Source organism: Aedes aegypti, chromosome 3 (assembly GCF_002204515.2).
Source record: "Aedes aegypti strain LVP_AGWG chromosome 3, AaegL5.0 Primary Assembly, whole genome shotgun sequence".
Taxonomy (NCBI): domain Eukaryota; kingdom Metazoa; phylum Arthropoda; class Insecta; order Diptera; family Culicidae; genus Aedes; species Aedes aegypti.
This window is the reverse complement of record NC_035109.1, coordinates 94650822-94664653: the sequence shown is the minus strand read 5'-3', so window position 1 is coordinate 94664653 and position 13832 is coordinate 94650822. Positions and strand designations below refer to the sequence as shown.

Sequence of the window (13832 nt, the reverse complement as noted above, 5' to 3'; positions counted from 1 at the left end):
ATCTTGATAAATACACATACGAACAATGTCTTCTCACCATCTTTTTTCTCTTCTCCCATTGTGCACTGTACTGCGCGAAATTGTTCCTCATCTTCATACCCGTCCGTAGCCATCTAGTGACGGTTTCATCAGTGAACCTAACTATCAATCGAATAGCGTAAGTGGGAGCCCTCGACGGGCTCCGGCCAGCCTTGTTCTTCTTCTTCTTTAGTTGTGAATGTGTTCTATGGCTTTATCGTTCTCGTTCCGGTTCTTGTTCCTGTTACGAATTGTGTTGTTCAGTCTCTCTGTTTGTGTTATAAATGATTGTGATGCGTTCAATGTCTTGTTTCGGACAATTGTGTACGGATCTATGTCCTTCTGCTTCCGAACTTCCCGTTAGGTTTGCTTCCCTTTGTTCTGTTTTAAACGCATTTTTGGAACTTCTTCTAGCTTACAATTGAACAATCAAATAAAACTATGTGCGTGTTCCATCATTTCTTTACCCCTTTGCTTATTGTGTCATCGGGATTTTTGATACTCATCTGTTATGTGTTTTTGTGAATGTCCGAATGATGTTCTTTTGTTATTTGTACTGCTTTGCCAGGATGTTTGGGAAAAGTTGGTTTCGGATAATCGTCATGAACTTCCACATTTACTTTTCATCATACACTTATTTCAAAAGCATTTCACTATAATATCAAGCTATCAGTTTTCATCTTATATTCTATATATTATTCATTGCCAGACGTAATACTCCACAAATTATAGCATTGTTGATGAAATGCTTAGGTCGCGTAAAACAGCGCGGACTGTCGCGCTGTTTTACTTTGTACAACAGCTGTGATTTATATGATATCATACTACAACAAATATTTCTATCGACACCACACCAAAATGTACCAAAAAAACAATACTCAACAGTTTTTTTACAGTATTATGCGATAAAATCAACATGCACATAAGAGTCGCATAATATTGAAAGCACTAGATACGGTTTGAGTAGACTACAATTTGAAATCAATATATTTCAAAATCCAAATAATTTCGAAACATGGAATCTTCAGTAAAGTTGTTCTTGAGGTGGAGCGCTATCTGATTGTTTTTTTTTTTTAATTTGAAATTTGACCGCTAGATGGAACTCGAGTGCATGAGTGCATGTGTTAGAATCATTGTACAAATCTCTGAGTACATCTCAGTGTCACCGGAGCAATCCGCGAATATGCTTATGGAGGATTTTCCAAATGAATCTCTAGTGAATTTATGGCAACACCCTTTGAAGAGTTCAAGGAGGATTTTTTCAAGGATTATGGAAATCTGTAAAGTAATCTACGATGGAAGCCCTGAAAAAGTATTGGAGACATGGATCTGAGGTGACATTTCTGAAAAATGAATGTAGAAGTTTTTAGGCGTTTTCCCGAAGAAGTTCTTCGAGAAATCCTCGTAGAAGTTCCTGAAGAAATCCCTTACAAAATTTCCCAAAGTATGTAGTCTGTGATGATGTTTAGGTGGAATTATTGGAAAAATCTTTGGAAAATCTCTTTGAAAACTGAGAAAATATCCTAGATATTTTAAGCTGACTTATGAAACTTTTGGAATTCTTAGAGAGAGAGCCTCATTCAAATAAAGAAGAATCTCGGTAGAATTTCCGGAGGTATGCTTGGAAAAAATCTGATATGCAAGCAAAAATTACTGGAGGAATTCTTGGTTATACCTTTGAAATAATTCATGTAGGACTCTCTAGATGGTCCCGAGATTAAACCGTTTTAGCATTTATAGAGGTATTCCAGATAAATTCGATGGACATATTCACACAAGGCAACCTGATGAATGTCTGCAGGCTACCCAGTAAACACCAAGTCGTATAAGATAGCGCATAAGAGTACACATGTGGAGGCGATATACGTACATGCACCATAAGGATACATGCAAGATGTACGTATATCGCCTCCACATTTGTACTCTTATATCCCATCATATACGATGGTGTGTTTACTGGGTAGCCTTGAGGTATCTTTTAAGAAATTCCTTACAAATCATTGTAGAAATTCTTATGTGAATAATTTTTGAGAGTGGTCGTGCTTCTGTAATCCATAGCTGATGACGACAATACCTAATTTTCCGAGATTTCGAGTCTTCTTCAGCCTTAGATTTCTTCTACTAAGGTTCAGCATATATCTGGAATATGAAGCTACGTAGTAAAACCCCTTACATTCTTAACAAAATCAAGTTATATATCTTTTGAAATATTAAGTCTTAATTCATCAATTTATATCACAAATCCATAACCTCTAGAATCTCCCCCAAAATACTCTGCTTCTTTCTTAATACCTTGCCACCTTGACGTCATTCAGATTGCTGGAAAAAATGAATTAAAAATACAAATATTCTTTTATATTAACGGTATTATACTATTCAACAATGATAATCTTAACCCCTCTACCGGCAGCTTCACTTTTTATCGCAAGAAAAAAAATCAAATCACGATAACTTTTTTGTTTCTCGGTATTTTTGCACCATTTTTTCACAAGTTCTCAAAAAACTCTTCTAGTTTGCGAATCCGTGTTGCGAATCGATATTGATGATTGGTGATCTGGTTTTAAAGATATTCCAATGTTCCGACATTTTCCATTCATTCTGGTTTTTTGAAGCTTTCAAGATCTTTATTGGGCCAGCGTGGTATCAGACACATAAATGCTCATTACTCAATGACGGCTGCACTAATTTGCTTCATTTTTTCACAGCATACTCTCATTAATGTATTGTTCCGAAGAGTGTATATCCGAATACGATAAAAATTCTGTAACCTGAGATATGCACGTGGGTTATGGTTATGCGTAGGTCTCCCAAGGAATTATGGAATATCTCTGGATCAAGATGACCAATGATCAAAAAACTAGAAAAGAGCTTGTGAAAAAATGGTGCAAAAATGCCGAGAAACAAAAGAGTTATCGAGATTTGATTTTTTTTCTTGCGGTAAAAAATGAAGCTGCCGGTAGAGGGGTTAATAACGTTTACCCGTAGAATACAGTGTGAAAAAATACATAATGACCGTAATGTCATTAAATTACTTGTACAGATTTTAAAATATTCATAAATATAAATGAGCCAATTTCGCTTTTTAACATTTCTGGTTCATCGACACTGTAGTAGTGTATGTATTTATGTTTTTTTATCTAGAATTTGGATTTCAAATCTACGAATTGAATAGTGTAATAACCAACAAAAAATGCTTTCAGTATCCAGAAAACCTGTGGATGCCCTATACAGTATTCCATTTCTTGGATATCGTGTGCTATCTAATCTAATCGTAATATCAGCACTTGAAGGCCTACGGTGTCAGCTCTGATTCCTACAATATCTATGACGAATTCCATCCAGAATGAGTCGAAAAAAAATAAAAATCGTGCTCGACAGTCATCGATTTGGATTAAATTTTGCACATGTTTTTGGTATGGTAGAATAAGTGTTTTCCACAGAAAAATTTATCATTTTGAATCAAGAATAATTTTTGAAAATGGCCTTAAAATTTTTTGCATGCAACTTATTTGTAAAATTCTAACTTCGAAGCTGTTGATTTTAGAGAAAAATGATCTATGAAGAAGTTGTAGTGAACCGTTTCGACTATTAGAAAAAAATATACACTAAAAAAATATTTTATTGATTTTCATGAAAAATTCAAAAATAAAACTTAAATTTTAAATAACACAAAAACCTCATTTTTAATATTTTTTAAATTTTCACCATATAATCTTGATAGTAAACAGATGTTTGGGACAAAGTTTCATGATGGAGAAATTTTTAATAAAAAAGTTTTTCTAAGAACAACTTTTGGCCGATTTTCAAAATTTTTTTGTCAAAATAAATACGTTGATACAATAGGAATCTTGAAATTATTCTGAATTATAATGATTGTATGGAAAATTTCTCAAGAAGTAGTTATTTTCTAATTATATCGAGGTTAATGCAAAATATATTATTGAAATATAAACATTGGCCATTTTCATTAGTTATTTGTCTGTCAGTCATTCCGGTGTATAAAAGGGCTCTCATTCTATCATAAGAGCTAAAAATAACCTAAACCAAAAAAACCTAAACCTAAAAAAAAAACAAACCAAAACTATGGTGTTTGTATCGAACTTCTCGATTACCTTTTCCAATAGTGGCAGCTCGCCAATACTGGCCAGAACAGCACAGGTCTATTACGTTGCTTCAGGAAAGGTGGCAGCCGCTTGTGCCTGCTCGAAATCCGCCTTCACATAAGTTTCATGTCAGAACGTCTGATTCTCTTACTGCGCGAGCCAAATTTTTACACGCTGCTCCTCTTACTTGGACGTCATTTTGAAAACTGAAGAGTTTGCTCTGAAAACTCATCATAGCAACCATTTTATATACACTCAACTTTCAAATGCAGCATTTCAGTTGTTTAGTGCATGTTTAATAGAAACACATTAATTTGACCCATTTTTATGCGTTCCAGTCTTCATATTGACCATATGACGAATGAAAAGCACCTTTTTGTTTCTAAGGGTTGAGGAAGCAACTATTTTTTGTCCAACATGCATAGATTTATGTCGACATTTAAAAAAAAATATGCGATCGATACCTGATTAGTTCATATGTTTCCAACTTTCGCTCTTCCCATGGTCTGTTAATGCTTTAGGGACATTTAATGAGAATTTTTTTTTTTGACTTTATTTGTGTGAATTTTAACTCATCAGGCTAGTTCTTCACTCATTTAATGAGAAGTTAATCAACAATATGGAATCATCACTGATAATCACTCTCATTTATCATATTCTTAAATAGATAACCGTTTCACTTCATTTAGGATCGCTTAGCTTTGCCTCAGAATTGTCTTGTGTGTATAAAAAATCATTCCGTTAATTGTGTTTATATGTATGTGCGTGTTTTTCCCTCACCTGAGTGAAATTATCTGTTTATTATACACATTCTCACTATATTTCACTGTTCTTATACCTTTTATATGTGTTTTACTTTGTTTTCTTTATTTTCAACTTCAATCATCTTCATCATCACACCTGTCCGAACCCATTGTACAAACAAAATTTTTGCGCAAAAAATACACACGACCGTCAACGCACCAATCACCACCACCAAATCACACCATTTCCGAAAACATCTACTATCGCTGTGGTTGGCTGACTGGGGGCCTATGTCATCGTATCTGTAAATCCTTCGTGGTCGCGCGTCGGCTTACCCTACCCAAAGTAAACGAATCAGTAATGCCATGCACGATATCACTTCGAACGCGCTCAATAGCAATGCCCACGGGAACAGCGGAAGCGGAAACGCCTACCGGCAATCGGTCGGACCCGGGACGGTACACGCCTCGTCAAACTACGGGTCCAACTCGTCGGCCGCGGGGACACCCCGACGCTCCTGGTCCAGCTATGCGTTCAACAACAAAAACTTCCCGGACGGTAAGCTCAGCTACGAGTGTTCGGCAACTTCCGGCCAGGCGAACTCCTCCCCGTCCTCTGTATATAATAGTAGTAGCGCTAGTAAGCAGTCCTCGACAACGAATTCCGGCGGTGGCGGCAAGCAGCTGGGCTACGGTGGGAACCTGTCATCGTCGCTGGCCGCAAGGAACCGCTTCGAGCGATCATCGCACGACGTGATGGCACGCGCTTCGCAGATTGTGATGTAAGATTTTTCGTTTTTAGTCCATTATCATTTGCTTGTAGTTCTTAAGGCCCATAACCACTCGCTTTGCCCTGATCTCACACACGAAGAGATTTGGGCTGCTTCCGTTTGAGGACATTTTCACATTTCCCCCCACAGTCCCACTCACATCAACCATTGAGACACTCGAAACGAATCGGTTTTCTTCAGAATACTCTCGTTTTCTTTTCCTGTGTTGCTGATGATAACTTTTTTTTTTAACTTCTTGCTTGTTGTGAGCTTTTAATCTGGTAGCTTTGCCGTATATCTGCTAATATGTCCTTTTTTCCTACATATGTAAATTAATTGATTTTAATGCTCTTTGGCATGACTAAATGTTAATAGTGTTCAATAAAGGTCATAAAAATATTATATATTGTAAAAATGTGTAAAATACGTTTAGTGTATCTGATTAAAACCAAAAGGACTACGATGACGTCAGTTTCATTCCCTTGAAATATATTTCATAATTTATTGCAGTAGATTAGTAGAACCGTTCATTAACAGCAAATATATTTGAATACATCGATCGCCGTAATCCGCAGTATACTTACAATAATTCTCACGATTTCATTTCAATTTGGATCCTATGTAAAGTATCTCATACGAAGTTTATCTACCTTTTAGTTTTTTTTTGGGTATGGGATTAAAATGTTTTAGGTATGACCTACAATTGAAAATTCTTACCGCCTTTTGTATTGCTAAAAAAATGAAGTGGGTCTCAGCATATTTTGATAGGCACTCGAAGCTATACATCAAAGACTCGTTGTTTTTTTATTGCTAATAGTTTAAAGATTGTTTTTAAATTTACAATTGATCTTTTAAACTACTTAAAAACTGTAGTTAAATAAAATCAAGTTCGAGGTTATTTATATGTTTTTTTTTTTGTTTTTTACAAGGGGGAAATTTGCAAACAGATCCCCTGACCAACGACGACCCACTAAAACCAGCCTATGCACTGTACTTGAGCAATTCTTTTAGAATTAGATTATTTATATGTGAATGTTAGAATGTACCTATATCTCAAAAAAAAAATAAAATTGTGGGAAACAATGCAACAAAAAAATTTAGCACTATAAGCAAAGATTAAGTGCTATCTGCTGTTGCTATAATTAACCCTGTTTTGAGTTAAATTTGTATCCCAAATTTAGTGTGTATTTTTGTACAAACATCATTTTACGGTAAGTAAAAGGTGTTCTTGATACAAAAGTATCAATATTTATTTTTGTGTTTCAGTCCGCGACCTTTTACCACACACTTGATTCGAACTTTTGCCCCACCGATGGAATAAATGAATGCACACTCTTAAGATGCTAAACGCGAGAACTTTTACTTATCCGACAGTTACTTACCTTCTTGCATGAAATAATGCATGTGGCCGTCTACAAATATAAATTCAAGAGTCAAAATGGAATTACAGGCGGTTTGCAATCTATTCAAGCCCTTAATGTTCTATGGATACTGACGTCATCTATTATATTTAATGGAACGGTTACAAATAATTTACAAAATACGATTACCGATAGGTAAAACTTTTTTAACACCCTAGCATTTTAATCCAATATCGTTCTATTCTTTCCCACCCCTTCCGCCGTGCACCCCAAAAGGAAAAACAAATCCTTTCGGCCCCGGGAACGACCGAAGAAGGGCCTGAAGAACCTGCAGTCGGTGAAAACGCTCTCCGCCGGCCAGAATCTCTCCAACAACCAGACCGCCATCAAAACTCGCAAACAGCCACTCACCGTCACGGCCCAGTTCCAAATCTCGCTGATCGCCCTCATGGAAACGCTGAATCAGGTATGGCAGTAACGATCAACTAACTAACTAACACTAACGCTCTGCGGTTAATTTTTGCAGGCAAATCCATTCTTCATCCGGTGTATCAAGTCCAACCCGAACAAGATATCGAACCAGTTCGATGAAGCCACCGTCACCCGGCAGGTAAGAATTTTGTCATGCGCGAGTCATTTTAGATAGGCTGTGGAAAAGGTCTGGTTTTGAAATACTACCGACAGATGGGAACACTAGGCGCTGGTTCAGAATCATGTTGATAAAGCAACTTTAGTAATTTATGATCTTATAATTTATGGCAAAGGCATGACAATACAATGTCGATGAGATTTGCCAATAATAGAATATAAAAGTATTCGTGGGCGTAGCTAGAGAACACAGGGGAATTGTTAACCCCCAACCCCTCACAGGCCTATGATGAACAAAAATAAAATTAACTGCTGTGCATGGGAAATCAATCATATACTTGCATTTTGCAAACATTGTTTTCTCAGAATAAAGTAATAACTTCGTCATGATGAGCTTTTATCAAATTTCTTGTAGTACACAAAAAAAGGCGTCTGCTAATTATATCGCCAGAAATCATTCAAAGGATATATCAACACGCTGGATATCTGCTATAAAGAAATTCTTCCAAGTATTATATGGTCGGCGTTAAGTCAGAGTGGACCAAGTGACATTTTCCAAATTTTGAGAAAAATGGGTTTAAAGTCTAACGCTTTGTAATTTTTGAACTCATTCAAAATTTTGTTCAATATTTTTACATATCTTTGTGTTACTTTCAAACAATATACTGTGAAGTGATAATCATGACAAATCATGATGCAAACCTCTGATAGAACGATTTTCTGATGGACTATGTGTACTTGGTCCACTCTGATTGAACTAATGACCACCGTTCAGTGAGTTGGTTCACTCTGACTGAACAATTTCTAGGAAAATAACAATCATGCAATGGTTGCATGGTCAAACTGGGTGCATATCTCTAAGAAACACAGATTATCAAGACCCTTCGACACCAGTATCGTAAATTATTCAATAATCCATATCGTCAATACCGAAATCAGTGGCATTACAATAGCTTGAAAATTAAGGTTTTGCAGGGTCAGAGTATTGAAGGCCAGAAATTTTCAAATATGTGTTCAGTCAGAGTGGACCAAGTGAAAATCTCGAATACCGACCAAAATATACTGGTCCAATAAGCGGATAATAGGACATTCCATACATACACCATAGAACTGCCATAAACTTCTATCGGACTCTGAAATTGACTCAAAATATGCAATAAACAATCAGTTTATCGCTTTTCAACACTTGGTCCACTCTGTCTGCACAGAAATTGTTGCAATTTCTGACCACCCAACCAAATATGGTAAATGGTTAAAAATCAAAATGAAATGCATCGAATTAAGTAATATTTATAAATTTCTATTGATGGATAAGTAGAAGAATCATTCGATGTCGAGAAATCTGACAAATCTCTTGACATGTTTTTCTTTTCTTGACATTCCTCAGCGCGCTGATCATTTTCGCTGATATGGTAATAAGCACTTGGTCCACTCTGACTGCACACTTTTATCGATTTTAATTAATCATCCAAAGTAAATTTGTTACACATCTCTCGCAGTTTACAGCATTCTTAAAATCTGATCAAAGTGAAGCGGAGGTAAGGTAATTTCGCATCTAATGAGAGAATAATCCAATTTTCCCAAGTTTTGTACTTGGTCCCCTCTGACTTAACACCGACCATATAATATATAATATACTAGCCTACCCGACGTGGCTAGCCACGTTGCAACGATATCTTAAGGGCCGTTTCACCGATTCGTTTAACATTTATTTAAAATTTGACAGCTCGATAGTTATTTCCCCTCCGGTTGAAAGTAACCCTGCTCTGAAGCATGATTAAACTTGACAGTTCGAAAGTTATTTTCCGCTCCCGAGAATTTGAGAATAACTAAACCTCTGTCAACTTTGTTCAGAAATAATTACTCGACTGTCAAAGCTCAAATGGGTTGACCGCAAAGTTCAATTTAACCATTTGAGGGAAAATAACTATCGAAGTGTCAAATTTTAACTAATAGTTAAACGAATTGGTGAAACGGTTCACAGACAAAGGGAAAAGCTACCTATAATCTTTCAAATCGCATGATACTGAATACCTAAAAATCGCCTAAATTTATGCTCAGGCAATACTCCATCGAGCACGTGGCCTCAATACTGCTGTAGTGTTCTAATCTGAAATAATTATAGCCTTATATGCTGTTGTAGTTTTTCTTGTGTTGTGAAATATTTCAAAAGTTCCAGGAGATTCTATGAATTGAAGATTAGAATCGTACCAAAAAATCTAGCATATCCTCCCAAATAGCTGCTGTAGTGTAGTAAGATTCATTGTCATTTTTCAAAATTGCAGTTGTGAAAACTGTCGACTCAGAGAAATAGGGAGCCGGACCTTATTCACTTCGGCAGTGGGTATTTTTAAAAGCTACAGAGCTCATATTTGGGTACAATGTGTATGGTACTAAAGCGCTTCTTACTACAAAATTTCAGAAAATTCGGCTGAGAAAAACCCCCCATGCCAAAGTGAATCTTGGAAGTGCCGAAGTGGTTCTGCACTCTACCATGTCATGGAACAGGAATGTTTTAAGCAATCATCACAGTAAACATGAAATTTTGTATTAAGCTTGCATCCATGAGTCGATATTGAGTCATTGAGCATCGACTCTTGGAGGTTTCAATGTAAATTAATAAAACTCGAATATTTGGCGCACAATCATCTCATTTATGTTTATTCTGCTTTTGCATATGTCGAACTCGTTTTTGAACCTGAGATGGAACTGGAGAAACGTTTCACATTTTCAACTCACACCCGATTCAAGTTCAACTGAACTGCAATTTGCTTGAAGTTGATTTATTGACGTTTTGATCACCAACCAAATTTCAAATCAGACGATAATGATGAAATGTTCGAGAATATTCTACGAATTGGAATGAACAAAGTTCCAGAAAACTCCAGAATATTCTGCCAAAGAGCTATTGTAGTACTCCACAATTTGCACTTGTAATGTTCTAATCTTAAAATGTACTGTTGTAGTGCTCAACGAAACTTTTCGATGAAACATTTCAAAGCGTTACTGACAGACAGACAACGCTGGGATTTTATATATATGATAATATATAATATAATACACACTTAAATTATTTCACCGACCTCAGTAAAATTTTTCGCCGAGAACCCAACAGCTGAGAGCTCGGTAAATTTTAACGCCGAAAATCGGTACTTATTTTACCGAGATTTCGGCAATCCGAATTTTTTGCCGAGATCTCGGCGAACGTTACCGAGATTCGGTAAACGTTTACCGAGATCTCGGTAAAAGTTTTACCGAGAATCGTCAAATTATTACCGAGATATCAGCTATTGGGTTCTCGGCGAAACCGTTTAAGTGTGTATGTCTTAGATGGTATCTTCAGAAATCCTCCTTCATATTCTTAGTAAATTTATTCATGCTTCTTCTTCTCTTCTTTCTGGCATTACGTCCCCACTGGGACAAAGCCTGCTTCTCAGCTTAGTGTTCTTATGAGCACTTCCACAGTTATTAACTGAGAGCTTACTGTGCCAATGACCATTTTTGCATGCGTATATCGTGTGGCAGGTACGAAGATACTCTATGCCCTGGGAAGTCGAGAAAATTTCCAACCCGAAAAGATCCTCGACCGGCGGGATTCGAACCCACGACCCTCAGCTTGGTCTTGCTGAATAGCTGCGCGTTTACCGCTACGGCTATCTGAGCCCGTTTCATCTTTAACTCCTCCAAGACAGAGTGTCTACTACCTGGAATTTTATTCAAACTGGTAAACACTTGGAATTCTCAGGGAATTTTGGCCCCCATCAGGGAAATTATTTTGAAACAGTAATAGGGTAAATGTTCCCTTAGTTGTTGGTGTTCCTATAGTTGCGGTAGTGCCGTTTTCACTGATTTTATTACGTTAGCCACAGAACCGACACTGCCAATCGACGTGTTGGATTGTTGATACACGGAATAGTCAAAAAGAGCGTTCAAATTGCTTTAAAACTGATGAAATATCACTAAAATTGCTAAAACTGTTATTGCTTGTACAAATAACTGCGGTAAAGGGTTCCTATAGTGGAGGATCCCATAAGAAAACCACGGATACCGCAACTATAGGAACACAAATTAAAAATATGCCGCAACTAAAGGAACAGTGTACCAATAGTGGAGGTATTATTTTTCGATGACATGCCGTGGATTACTGCGATGAAATCATTTTTCTCATTAAGTCAATGGTCGTTACTTTTCGTTACAACATTAACATGTACATTAATTACGCTTCTTGAATTTACTCGATTAAATGAACTTCAATAGGGCTTAGTACCTCCACTATTGGTACATCTACCCTACATGTTATAATATGTATTTTTTGTGACGCCTTCTTTTATTTTTACCTCTAGAAATTCTTTTGATTTTATTTCTGAAATTTCGGTAATTTCCAATAGTTTTCTCTGCAGGGATGCCCAAATAATTGCTCTCATAGATTTGTCCAAGTAATCTTCTTAAATTCCACAAAAAAGCACGAGATTCTTCCAGCAATTTCTAGGAAGGAAAAATTGTTTTAGTGTTACCTTAGGAATGTTATCAAGGATGTTAACAGAATATAGTCAGGTCTCATATAAGGACTCCGTCACCAGCTTAATGCCCAGTGCGCCTCAGCTGTCGTACAGTCGATCGAGATCATAGAACAAATTTTTAATGAATACTAGATTCAAAATCACTCCGTTACTAGGAAAATTGAAAACAAACAGACGTCATTTCATCTTTGCAAATTGTTGTGAACCCGTAAAATCTAGTCTAGTAACCTTTGATGTTGGGCATATTGACATATGGAGAGAACATCGGGAACGAAAATCACATCGAGATAGGGAGATATCGAGATAAGGAGGATATCGAGATATGGAGAGTTAAAATGTATGCAGGATGAAGGGACCGATCAAATCATCGACATAAGGAGAGATATCGAGATGTAGAACATCGAGATGTGGAGAGTCGACTGTAGTATGGTTACATGAGTCGGTATCGAGTCATGGATCATTGACTCATGGAGGTTTTACTGTAGTATTTTTCTTGGGTTGGTTACATCCGCTATTCTTGTGAAATTTTCTCCAAGAAACCCTATAGGATACACAAGAGATTTTCACAAAATTCCAGGAACGCTTCTTAAAGTTTTCTTAAGATTTCTTAAAAAATATTACAGAATTTTTTGAATTTTGTAAATAGCAGGATCCCAGTACCGGGAGTAATGCTTAAAAATATATTGACGATATCTGAAGAATAGAACTGGATGAATATAGGGTGAGTGTTCCCTTAGTTGTGGGTGTTCCTATAGTTGCGGTAGTGCCGTTGTCACTGATTTCATTAAATTAGCCACAAAACCGACACTACCAATCGACGTATTGGCTTGTTGATACACGAAATAGTTGAAAAGAGCGTTCAAATTGCTTTAAGACTGATGAAATATCACTAAAATTGCTAAAACTGTTATTGCTTGTACAAATAACTGCGGTAAAGGGTTCCTATAGTGGAGGATCCCATAAGAAAACCACGGATACCGCAACTATAGGAACACAAATTAAAAATATACCGCAACTAAAGGAACAGTGAACCAATAGTGGAGGTATTATTTTTCACTAACATGCCGTGGATTACTGCGATGAAATATTTTGTCTCATTAAGGCTAAGTAGCCCGTCATTCGTTTTGGCAACAATGATGACTTTCAGCTAGCATTTCAAAGTGATAAAACTCAGTCTTGGTAGTTTATATTGACTTGGAAATGTACCACTGTACGCGCTAACATGTATAAAGTATGCTGATACTTTTTCAGCTGTGTCAGTGCAAAATCAACTGATTTTCTTTGATTCGAAATCGTAAAATGAATAAGCAACAATCATCAACGACGCGTACAAATTTCAATGACGGCCTACTTCGCCTTAAGCCAATCGTCGTTACTTCCCGTTAGAACACTAACATATACATTAATTACGCTTCTTGAATTTAGGCGGTTAAATGAAGTGCTTAATACCTCCACTATTGGTACATCTACCCTATGAATATTCTCGAAAAACTCTATTCCTGCAATTGCATTGTCAGTTTTCCTAAAACTATCCCTGAAGGGAACCCCGAGTGCAACTTTAAGCAAATTGTAGTTCGGTCGAATATTAATTGAATTGTGCTTTAATATTTAAACATTAATTCAGAACGGGTTTCGTCAATTCCAACCTAAGTTCCAAGGCGATATTGACTCATTGAAGCATACTAAAAACAAAATTTTATGGTTACAATGATTGGTCTCCTTTCCTGTT

General features: G+C 36.6%; 1 protein-coding gene across 13 annotated transcripts in view; it reads left to right on the top strand.

Annotated features, from left to right (window-relative positions):
• The window catches only part of LOC5564635 (unconventional myosin-IXa), a 220670-nt gene that overhangs the window by 164927 nt on the left and 41911 nt on the right, over positions 1-13832 (top strand). For 8 of the 13 annotated variants that reach the window (XM_021849218.1, XM_021849217.1, XM_021849216.1 and 5 more), the window contains 4 exons: positions 110-157; positions 5212-5646; positions 7272-7461; positions 7522-7605. In XM_021849218.1, coding sequence (XP_021704910.1) covers positions 110-157; positions 5212-5646; positions 7272-7461; positions 7522-7605 — 757 coding nt within the window. The remainder of the gene's footprint in view (positions 1-109; positions 158-5211; positions 5647-7271; positions 7462-7521; positions 7606-13832) is intronic. The other 5 variants (XM_021849213.1, XM_021849214.1, XM_021849212.1 and 2 more) reach the window with 5 other exon arrangements.